This window comes from Clinocottus analis, unplaced genomic scaffold (assembly GCF_023055335.1).
Source record: "Clinocottus analis isolate CAN_PGR_092001 unplaced genomic scaffold, fCliAna1.0.p SCAF_5, whole genome shotgun sequence".
Lineage (NCBI taxonomy): Eukaryota > Metazoa > Chordata > Actinopteri > Perciformes > Cottidae > Clinocottus > Clinocottus analis.
Genome location: NW_027176207.1, coordinates 3193510 through 3205482, shown reverse-complemented (window position 1 = coordinate 3205482; position 11973 = coordinate 3193510). Strand labels below are relative to the sequence as shown.

At 42.5% G+C, this 11973-nt stretch overlaps 2 protein-coding genes across 3 annotated transcripts; one reads left to right on the top strand and one right to left on the bottom strand.

Annotated features, from left to right (window-relative positions):
* The first annotated feature begins 1106 nt into the window (after window positions 1-1106).
* On the top strand, window positions 1107-7797 carry zbtb21 (zinc finger and BTB domain containing 21). 2 transcript variants are annotated; one of them, XM_068600308.1, is made up of 2 exons: window positions 1107-1234; window positions 4455-7797. In XM_068600308.1, exon 2 carries the CDS (start codon window positions 4457-4459, stop codon window positions 7535-7537), a length of 3081 nt encoding a protein of 1026 aa, XP_068456409.1. In that variant the 5' UTR covers window positions 1107-1234; window positions 4455-4456; the 3' UTR covers window positions 7538-7797. The 2 variants fall into 2 exon arrangements, with proteins under 2 accessions (XP_068456409.1, XP_068456408.1); XM_068600307.1 differs by lacking the exon at window positions 1107-1234 and adding an exon at window positions 2773-2844.
* Window positions 7798-10316: 2519 nt separating this feature from the next.
* atg101 (autophagy related 101) lies at window positions 10317-11934 on the bottom strand. The gene is made up of 2 exons (XM_068600939.1): window positions 11259-11934; window positions 10317-11170 (listed from the first exon to the last, which is right to left on the bottom strand). The coding sequence occupies exons 1-2, from the start codon at window positions 11508-11510 to the stop codon at window positions 10775-10777; spliced, it is 648 nt and encodes a 215-aa protein (XP_068457040.1). The 5' UTR covers window positions 11511-11934; the 3' UTR covers window positions 10317-10774.
* Window positions 11935-11973: the final 39 nt, after the last annotated feature.

Here is an 11973-nt window from a genome sequence, read left to right as displayed (position 1 = left end):
TTAACACCACAAAATGAAAATCCTCAGCTCCATTGGAACATGGTTTGAGGCCGTATTGCATGTGTTTCAGCACCAGTGCAGCACCTGATTGGATCATGCCACTGTAGCATCCTGGGAACCGACCTTTAGGCCAAATCAACATAGCAACAAGTCCCACTGGATGCCAGTAATGACACCAACTCACTGCTGTTCTGTCGTGACTTCCATTCAATCACAGACCTAATTGGTTTCATTGGGGTTAGGGGAAGAGAGAGTGTCTATGTTCTTGGATACATACACACACACACACACACACACACACACACGTATATATGTATGTATGTAAGTGCTGTGATGTATGAATATGTATGTATATATATATATGTATATACGTATGAATATGTATGTATATGTATATATATTTATGTAGTGGACTCGGCTTGGAGGACATAAATTATGTGTATATATACATACACACATATACACATTATATATATATGTATATATATGTATATATACATATATCTGTATATATGTATATATACATATATATGTATATATATGTATATATACATATATATGTATATATATATACATATATATGTATATATATACATATATATGTATATATATATACATATATATGTATATATATATATACATATATATGTATATATATATATGTATATATACATATATATATATATATATATATATATATATATATATACATATATATATATATATACATATATATACATATATATATATATATACATATATATACATATATATATATATATATATATATATATATATATATATATATATATATATATATACTAATTTAACATTGAACTAAATAGAGAACTTACCAAGCTTAATTTAAACCATACTTAAAAATAATTACAGCGCAGGGCTCTCGTACACTGTCAGTGGCAACAAGGAGTCTAACTTCAGTGATCAAGCTTTGGCCAAAAGAAAAACAGGGCAAGAAACAGAAACGAAAAAATATGACCTATCCCTTTAAATTAGCTTCAGTGTTATGTCTTCCGCTGGCCCCGCCCCCGGGTCCTCTTTCCAGCCTATGAGAGCGCAGTGCACGTGACGAGCGGTCTTTGCGATGACCTCATCCCTGGTGTGGGATGACGTCAAATTCAAGATGGATGGAATCACGACCAGCGCGCAGAAATCTACACAACACTGAATAAAGTCGCGGTTGTGTGGAGGAGAGAGCGTATTGACGACGGGAAGGGTAAGTGTGACCAGACTACAAAACTTACCGGGAGGCTGAATTAGCACAGCGGGAGAAACGGAGTTGCGAGAGTGCTGTTAAGGTGAAGCGTTTTTTCCTTTTCCTCCCTGACGTAACTCTAAAGGGGGCTTGTGCTGCTGTAAAACCTCACCAGCTACCACGCATTTTGCAGTCGACAACTAACGCCGCGACGTGTCAGGCCGCGTTGAGCCATTTTTAATAAAATAATCAAACATAAACATATCCGGGGGTAGGGTAAGTTAATGGGCACATTCCCCCCCCCCACCCCTCCCCTCTCTCTCGCTCTCTCTCGCGCGCACTCTAACAGCTTTTCTGTTTGCACCGACTGTGTTTTCATTCCGGGATTTGCCGCGGTGGAGTCCATTGAAACGCGCTCAACTTCCCCCTCCCTCCCGCCTCCTTCTTGAGTCGGTAGAACCGTTAAAGCTGAACCGTCGTAGCCTCTGTTCTTACGCCCTCTATCCGCACGAAACGAGCAACTCGTGACCCGGTTTATCTGAACCGAAAGTGGCGTCTCGGGTGGAGAAGTTACGTGTCATGAGAATGTGAGCCACGTCTCACGTTGCGATCCGACGCCGAAAGCGTTCACGCGACTTCCTCGCGGAAAAACTGTCACGAGCGAACATTCGCTGTTGCTCTCTTAGCGTGGACGATAAGTTTGGACGGAGAGGCAACAGAGCGGTGTTGTTTTTTTGTTGTTTTTTTTTGATGAATGAATGAAGGAAGCTTCTGCCCAGTGCCCCTGAGCCTATTTTAGAAAGCGTCAACATAAGTGGCAGGTTTTCCGGTCACCGTTTTCAAAATAAAAGCCGAAGGAACCACAAATAAATATGATAATCACTTTTTTAGGTGACCATGTAATTGTCCTCGTATTCTGAAAGAATAATTACAATGCACCCAACAGAGGACTCTGCCACGATGCTCTGTAAAAACATGTTTATTGCACAACAATGGCGAGATGATGATGATATGTGTTCATCTGAGCAATACCAACAAACTCGCATGAATTGGTGTCTTATTACTTACTAATGTAAATACACTGGTTGCCAATTTAGTACACCTACTTAAAACTAATGCAGTCTCTTACAACAGCCCTACGGCTCCATTGAGGTCCTAAAAGCATCTTAAACTACCGCTGCAAACATTACCGTAAAGGGCTCAAAATCAGCTACAACAACAACAAAAAGTTATTAAAACCTACATAAAAGTAGGATTTAATGCTGCGCTTGTGTATTTAATATTTGAGCATAATTCCAAGGGTATAATTTCTGCAGAAGCCATGACTCTTCACATTTCAAAATCATATTTATTTTATTCTCCCTTCAGGTGTGTCAGGTTGATTTTATTACTCAAAAAATCACATCAGAGCATATTTGTTTTGCAGCCCTAACTCGATGGTGGAGATTGACATGGATATACGCAGCCTGAAGGGAATAACTGCAGGCATGTTTTTTGTAGGTTATATTTGTTTTTAATTTTACAGTTGCTATTTTCGTACAAAAAATAATAATTCTTAAATAAAACATAAATATTAGGGGCAGTAAAGGGTTCCTTTTTGTGAAGACGCCAATACAATATTATGTATTCTGGTAAGGAAACCATCATGATTTTAATTTCTATGGTTTTATGTTTTATTTTATTGAAATATGTATACATACATACATACACACACACACATATTACTATTTACCTAAATGATAAATTGCTTTAATTGTACCTGCAAATTATAGGTCTCACTCCACTCTTCTGTACCTCCATAAACTGGAAATTTAGTGCAAATAGCAGAAACATTCTCAATGTCTACTTAAGCACTGCACAGAGGGAGATTGTTTTAATATTACATTTGTCCCCAAAACAAGCTTTCCCTCAGGACAGGTGGGTGGTAAACCAGCCAGATCCTGGTGCATCTTGTAAGACAATCAATTGAATTAATAGATGACGACCTAAACAGTAGTCTCACATGTGAAGTGTAGGCTGCATGAAATGGTGCTCTTTTCTTTGAAAGTTAATGTTTTATTTTATAAAAGCATGTTCAACATATGTATGCTTTAAGTGGATGTGATCTATAATTCATGTGAGCTGGAGCCTTTTATTTTAAAGGCCAACTTGTTGAACTTCCTGCATTTGTCTGTGTGAATGAGGATGACTTGACAGAGCTCCGTGTCCATACCTTCTGACTCCCAACATGATGTAATGCACATAGCTCTGTATTTCCTTCTGCATAACTCTAGTGATCACCACAAACAACAACCAGGAGTAAAAATAGGGTCAACAAAAGTCAGCATTTGTTGAAAGGAGGCCTACAACCAGTAATTATTTAAATTATCAGTTAATCTACCTATTATTGTATCGCACAATTGAGTGATACAAAAAAAGAAGAGCAGCAGAAGATCCTCAAAAATGACTAGTGGATCATATTCGTCCTTTCAACTTGAAACAAATTCTTAAATTCTTCATGTATGTATAATGTTTATTTGAGTATAAAAGTAGTCTGGCAATCATTTTTCTGTTCAATAAATCAGCTAAGCGCTGCACTTTTAAGTCACAGTAGTTATACTGTACATCAAGTGTCATTACTGTGCCCATTATTTGTTGACACACACGCCATACATTTATTAGCAAATGTGCTTAAATAACTCTGCCCAGTAATGTTTTGACTGAGGTAATCACTAAAATCTTTTTAAAATAAAGAGGCTTTTTGCTGCCTCTATTTATTATCAGTTGGCAGCTTATATCTTGTAAATTATACTTAGTCAAAAATAATGTGTGTTGCAATGCGTAAATGTGAAAAACAAAAATCATCTTCGCTCAATCAAGTATTAAAATAATATATATATTTCAAGATTTCTTTTTTAAAAGCTGCAGTAGAAACATTCTGGTTTGAATAATAACACTTAAACACTGGTTGATTTTTTTATTCTGTTCAGATGCACATTGATTTGGTTTCAGACACTATTTGAAATTCATATTCAACCAATCGTTACCTCAAGGCTACTTTACATGTCAAGATAATTCTCACACAAAGGCTTCATCATATACTGCGATAATATAATGGAACTTCACAGAGTTCGTATCTCTGACTCCGAAGACAAAGACCAGTTGAAGCACTCTCTCCGCTTAATAATCTCTTTTTGTGTTTACGTTCCTTTTGTGTTTACATTCTGGCGTTAAAATCCAATCCTCTGGTCTTGTTTTTCAGCCATGGAGAGCCTAGTGCATTACAGCAACCCCTCCCATGCCCTGTCAGTGTTGGGGGTTATGAATGAGCAGCGCCTGCGGGGCCAGATGTGTGATGTAGTCCTGGTCGTGGCGGACCAGAGGTACCAGGCCCATAAGAGTGTTCTGGCCACCACCAGTGAGTATTTCCAGGTCCTGTTCACGCGGACGGACGCCGAGTCTCTGAAAGTTGTGAACCTGGACTTCTGTGAGCCCGACGCCTTCGAGATAGTTCTGAATTACATTTACTCCTCCTCACTATTTGTGGACAAAGGCAGTCTGGCAGCCATTCAAGAGCTGGGCTACAGCCTTGGAATCCCTTTCCTCACCAACATAGTGTCAACAAGGCCCCATGCGTCCTACTGCGTGTCCAGAAAAAGGCTTTCCTTCTCAGAGGGCGATGAGATCGACGTCCAGACAAGGAGCGTCATTGTGCGCCGGGTACGGAACGACACAACCCATCCGTCTCGCTCGAATTACGAGAGAAAAGCATCAGAGAGATCGTCTTCTCCCCACTCGGCTCAAGAGTCCGCCCTGCCTCCATCAGAATGCAAGTCGCATGAACCTCTCAGAAACTCTGAAGCCATCAGCAGGACGTCATCCGAGCAGAATGAAGCCGTTGTGAGGAAGCCCACCCATCCGTATGCCTCCATATTAAAAGGAAACTTGTCGCACGTCACATCCGTTCGGCCTCAGCTGACATCATCGGTGTCTTTCAGTGATGCGGAAGTGCAGCACACCGGGCTGCAGTCTGGCACCGAGCTGGACACTAAAGAGGAGGATGAAGCGCTGCAGGCCCACTATCACACCAAAGTGCCCTTCCGGGGTCAGGCCAGTGAGCCAAGCCAGACCATTGACAGAAGCGGGCCGCTTATAAAAAGCCTCCTCCGAAGATCGTTGTCCATGGACAGCCCCATTCCGGTCTTCTCGCCCACGCTGGAGCTCAAGGGGCTGCAAAACCGCCAACAGTCGGTTGTCAAAATGGCATCGAAAGCGTCTCAGCCAGAAACATCTGCTCACAATGGCAATTCAAATAGAACATCTCCCCTGGTTCTCAGGTCAAAGTACCCCAGCAGGTATGATGAAAACACTCAGGTAAAAAGAGAGTACAGTGTGAAAGATGAGCCCAGCAGTCCACTCGGTGACCCCATGGACATTATTCAAATCACAGTTGGAGATGCGTTGCCAGTCAATCTCAGAGATTTGCAAACGGGTTACGAGCAAGAGTCCAGGTCAGACTTCAATCCCTTTGGAAAAAGGAAGGATAGGCCGGACAACAGAAGGTACCCGTTTAAGAAGAACAAAATATTTAAGGAACATACCCTCTCGCTTGATGAGAACGTGTCAGACACAGTACCTCAGAGCGCCGGCAGCGACTCCAATGAAAACAGCAGTGAGCCGCCCCAGAACAAGATTTTCAAATGCTGGAACTGTTTGAAGGTTTTCAGGTCCAGCGCCGGACTACACCGCCATGTAAATATGTATCACAACCCCGAAAAGCCGTATGCTTGCGACATCTGCCACAAGCGCTTCCATACCAACTTCAAAGTGTGGACTCACTGCCAAACTCAGCATGGTGTGTTACAAAACCCAGCATCGTCCTCCAGCTCCTCGATGCTGGATGAGAAATTTCAGAAGAAGCTGATCGACATTGTGCGAGAGCGGGAAATCAAGAAAGCCCTGCTTTGGAAGTTGAAGAGGAATAAGCAGGGTCTGCAATCTTCGGCACTCGCCAAGAAGAGATCAAGGCCCAGCTTCATATGTCCTTACTGTGGGAAAGTATTCGTGTTCCAGTCTCAGTACAGACAGCATTTAAGAACGCACCCTGCTGAAAAACCTGACGAGGACATGGAGAGCGAGAGCATCCTCTACGAGGAGCAGGATGAGAACATTCAACAGCAGAATGCAGACGCTGGCGTTTACTCCTGTCGACTCTGTAACATGAAACTGTCTTCGCTCTTCGAGCAAGGCGACCATGAGAGGGGCTGTCGACACGCAACGGTGTGCCCCTACTGCGGCCTCCGCTTCTCCAGTCCGACGGTCAAGACGGACCACGAGGCTCACTGTAAGTACAAGAAACTGACGTGCCTGGAGTGCATGCGGACCTTCAAGTCCTCCTTCAGCATATGGCGCCACCAGGTGGAGGTCCACAACCACAACATAATGACGGTTAAAGACCAGATTCACCTGAGGCAGCACGAGAACAGCGACGAGGCGTCCGAAATGCTCGGTGAAGAGCATTACGGCGAGGAGCCTCTGGCGCCCGAGAGGTCAAAGGAGGTCATTGCTTACAGCGACTCCTCTGGTCCGCCAATGTACGATTCTGAAGACTCGTCCTATGTGCCTGAGGACCTGAGCATGGCCCACCATGGCAAGCTGGTGGTGAAAGAAGAGCCGTTAGAGGAGGCTGTGAGCGAGATGGAGAACTCTGAGTCGGCCAAAGGGGGGCCCGACGAAGCCGGTGTGTGGCCGTGCGAGAAATGCGGAAACCTCTTCAGCTCTCGCAAAGACCTGGAGCGACACCAGGAGCTGCTATGCCACATCAAACCATTCATCTGTCACATCTGCAACAAAGCCTTCAGGACCAACTTCCGCCTTTGGAGCCACTTCCAGTCCCACATGTCGACCGCTAACGAGCCCGGAGCCAAAGAGATCGACAGGGACCCGTCGTCTCTGTCGCCCTCCCCGCCCGCAACCCCGACCCTTCAAAGCTCCGATCGGCCCTCTCCGCAGGCCTCCGCGTTCAAGTCTGCCCCGGCGGCACCAGTGGCCGCAGTGATAGCCGAGGAGTCCAGCAGCCCGGAGCCATGCGGCTCGTCGTCGTCTGCCGCAAGCAAGGCGAAGAGGCCCGAGCTAGAGCAGCAAGCCGACAGCCACAGCCCTCTGTCGAGGTCAGACAGCATGGAGAACGCAGGCGGCCCTCAGGAATCAGACACCCTCTTTTACCACGCGCCGTCTCTCTCGGCCCTGACGTTCAAGAGGCAATACATGTGTAAACTCTGTCACAGGACCTTCAAGACGGCCTTTAGTCTCTGGAGCCACGAGCAGAGTCACAGCCACGCGTAAGCACCAAACCAGTTGTGGTGTTGCATTGAGACAATACTTCATATGAGATTGAACACACCTCAGCCTACAAAAGGAAGACTCTGAATGTATAGCTTGTTTGCTTTCCTCCAATGTCATATATATTGAAGTGGCCATGTTCATTAGAGGTGTAAAAGTGAATGTGCAATCAAGTGCTAGAATTCTCCGTGAGATGAGATGATTATAACTGTTTTGTTTTTTTTCTTTCAATGAGCTATAAACATTGATCTATTTTAAACTCCTTCAGTTGTTTACTTGTATTGATCTATCTTGGTGTTTTTGAGAAAACAAGGGACACAGTTGCACCAGCTGTGCCACTTTTAAAGTGGCAACTACGTACATTGTTTTCTCAGTGTGGAAAAAGTGCTTCAAATTTTTAATGGACGTGGTAGTTTAATTCAAAAGTTGTGCTTTTTGACCCTACTATCGGATCCATCTCTCGTCGTGGTGACATCCCTTCAGATGATATTGGTGGCCTCTACAATGACTTTCAATATGCACTTTGTTTCACTGTTTGACTCTGTTATAGGGGGGTGGGTGGGTTCTTTCACAGACGGACACATGTAAAACAGGTCCAGTAGTTTGGTTTCTACATACTTGGCATTCCTCTGCAATGGTTCTCTCACATTTAAGTTTCTTATTGCATTTGCGTCACTTGGTGTAATAGGGCCGATTGAATAATCAGTATAATAAAAAAGTCATAACTTGCACATGAAAGCCACCTTTTTGTTTTCGGCCTTGATCTTCGTCGTGTACAGTCTACATGCACTTCTTTAACTTGGATTCCTTACTGCTTTTTTTGTTTGTTTTTTTAAATATATACAGATGAATGAAATGAGTGCAGTCGTGAGATTTGGGAGTTGTTTTTTTCACCAGGTTAATGATTATGAATCATTCTAACTTATTGCTGAAAAGCTCATTTGTAAAAGGTGCTCAGACCAGCTTAGTAATGGAACAAAAAGGGTCAAATTGTTTATTTGACAGCATCCCAAAATATTAGATGACATGGTTCAATCTCTTAGAAGAATGTTTTAAAGCACACTGCAGGATGGTAATGCAGTTCATTGTTATACTCAAGTAATATAAATTTAAATTATATAATTTGTTATATATTAAACATTGTCACAATTTCTCAATCACTAAAGTCCACCACCCGAGTGCCGGTGTGGCAATTAACCAAGCTTTACAGTGCTTTAATGGCCTTATGCAATTTTGAATTATTTTTTTTCGATATTATTTTAAACGAAAGCACAACAGAGTTTCGGATGATTTATGACTCAGGCTTTTCAAAAAGAGGGAAGCATGAGGATGCAGATCTTTTATTCTATGAATGGTGAGAAAGTGTTCCTGCTCCCTAACGATTTATTATTAAAGGTTGTGTTGATTGTATTCCAGTTGTTTCACAATTGTATTCTTGTACAAGTATATAGTTATGCTTTGGCTTGATGGATTAGACCTTTGTCATAAATTATTACGGTTGCTACAATTTGGGAGATGTTGCATTCAAAGAGTGCTCCACATAAACTATGGGAATTTGTTTTCCTCTGGAACGTGAGCTGCATTGTGATGTTAAATTCTTTGGAGAACGTCTGTATTGATAATAGTGCTCTTAATTTCTCGTGATGAAAGACTTCCTGAAAGCGTCACAGAAATGATTAGAAATCATGTACATGGAAGTGTTTGTATCCTCGATTTTGTACCAATTTTGTTAGTAAACAAAAGTTTTATCTTTTTAGTATTCCTGTGCACTCACTGCAATAATGAATATTTGTATCAGCATTGGTTGCATTATTGTTGCTTTTGGAAACTTGCAGCTGTTTTGTGTTTAGGTTTTTCTACAGTTTTTGTGCTTCATTTCTGTAATAAAGAGTAACAATGGAGTATATATACAATCTTTTGTGGTATTCAAATGTTTCAGTAACCATTCCCCTCAGCTCATCTAAAGCTTGATCGAAAAACATTTAACTACATGTGCAGGATGTTTTTTGACCCTGAGTGAGCTTGTTTGCTAGCGGTGTGTTTAAAACTCACTTTTCACTACTTGTGCACATACTGGTGGGTATCTGGAGTGCCTATACTGGGAAATAAGACAAACCAGTCTGTTTTTTTTGGGGTGGACTACCTTTGCAGGTGCACTCTATTAAACTACATATTTTTTTGCAAGCTAATCGGAAAAAAATAGACTTTTTAAAGAGACAGGCCCTAAAACAGTGTTTCTGACATCAAAAATGTTCAGATTACAGTACATTAAATGACATGTCCTCTTTAACTATGTCTTATTTAAAATGGACACCCTGGAGCTCTGAATACCCGTTACACTGTACATAAGCATGGTCATATGTAGCTGTCACCATGGTCATATGTAGCTGTCACCAAAAGTTAGATTTAGGGATACATTTAAAAAAAAAACATGTTTTGACTGCTGGTGAGGAAAAAGAGGAGCGTGTCCACCTGTGTAACTAAAGTATGTGAAAGCGGACATGCGCTTTATTCAGTTGGCAGACAACCCGGTGCAAGGGGGATGTTTTTCAAGCTGGGGGCCACGATGACAATTTCTAGCTGGAAAACTCGGGAGTGAACTAAGGAGGTGTTTGCTTTAATTTGGAAAAATGGCCAACTGGAAATCCTGTCCTACCCATCTGTAAGGTCACACTCCATGAAACCGTGTGCACAGAGGAAGTTTTCACATAGATGAGGAAATCTGCTCGCAAACTCAGCCATATATTTTTCATGAAAGGAAAAAAAGGATCTTCGCCAGCAGAAAACAACAGAATTGATTGTTAGTTTGAAAGAGCTGTGATTGTTACAACAAACATTTATTTTCAAAGATTAGCAATAATTTACAGAGTTGACATTATCTGCAACACAATTTAAGAAATTTAACTGATATATAGTGTTAGTTGCTACTGTGTTTAAGTTACATTCCTAGACGGTGAAAGGTGAGGAATGATAATTTGAGAAAGCTTGCAAAAACAAAATGTCTTTTAAATCATCATTACATAATCAATATTATTAAAAGGTACAAGCAATACTAAAACCACAGCAGATACATGAAACTAAGTTACTGAATAGGTGCCTACACCGACACTGCTTCGCTGGCTGCAGTACAGCTGTCAAATTGTGTTTCTGAACTTAAAAAAAAAAAGAGTCCTCGGGCATCACGATAGATACAGTTATGGATCAAATCATCCAGATCTTTCTCGGTCTTGGAGCACGTTCTCACAGTGCCAGGGTGTCTTTGATCAGCCTTCTCATTGTCGTACTCACAGAGGTGCCCAGCGAGTCTGTGATCTGGTATGTGATTTTGTAAAGGTAGGGCTGGACATCCTTGAGGCTGGTGTCGAATACATTGTCCACTTCAGACTGGGTGGGCATCTTTGGCAGGTACTCGTGGCGGTTTATGACCTCCACAACGTTGATCACCTTCTCGCCCAGCTTCTCGCCCACTTTCTCCCTGCAGATCTGCCTCTCCTGCTCGTTGGCCAGGTTGACCATGTTGACCTTGATGCTCCACACCTCCCAGGGAATGCACTCGTCGGAGAAGGGCCAGCGAGACTTCTTCTTCTGGTAAAACTCCAGGGAGATTTGCCCCATGCCATCACTGCTCAGCGCATCCTGTAACCAAAGACATGTAATAAACTCGTCAGATTACAGGCTTGCAGCGGTATTACAGACAGACGCACGTTTAAAACCCACCAATTACCTTGAATTCAGACACAGCTTTCCTGATCACTCTGTCCAGCTCCTCCGAGGACACCCTGACGAACGTGAAGTCGATGAAGTCGCAGTCGATGTCAAGTGTGCCTACGGTACCTATGGAGTAGGTGCCCTCCTTTTTGTAGTGAAATTTCCCGGAGCTGCGATGCAGTAAAATGGTGTGCAGCAAAGCCAGCATCGCTTCTTCCACCTGCCTCGCCTCCACCGTTACTTCGAGAACCTCTGAGCGGCAATTCATAGCGAAATGATTGTTGTTTCCATTTACGGGCGACAACTTGAGTTGGGTGGCGATGGCCGCTGTGTAACAGCTTGATCACGTTGGGTGACGAAGCTGTACTTTGTTTACCTCTACGGATGGGCGGGGCCTATCCCACACATCCTATTACGGTGTATTGCAAAAAAACACAATAGTACTTTCCCGAAAGGTTAACCTAATTTTAAATGTAAAGTGTGCGAACCGAGCACATAAACAGTGAAACAAAAGCTAGCTAGCGTTAAGTGTTTCCTCCAAACGGGACAGGAAGATGTGGCGATGATGACGGCTAGAGATCTACGGCAAGTCGCGAGGTACAGCTGAGTGCTTTTGGAGTCTTTTTTAAAATTAATGTTTTACCTCAACTGCGTATTTGTAATGAGTCTAGATCCTAATTACTCACAAAATCACACAAAAGACTTTCTAGATACCGAAACTTGTCCTCAAT

Bases quoted from the DNA above. Each gene is read 5' to 3' on its own strand.
- atg101 (XM_068600939.1), bottom strand. From the start codon at position 11,510: ATGAATTGCCGCTCAGAGGTTCTCGAAGTAACGGTGGAGGCGAGGCAG. The intron at 11,171-11,258 runs GTAATTGGTGGG...CTTTGGTTACAG, and splicing joins AAGCTGTGTCTGAATTCAAG to GATGCGCTGAGCAGTGATGG.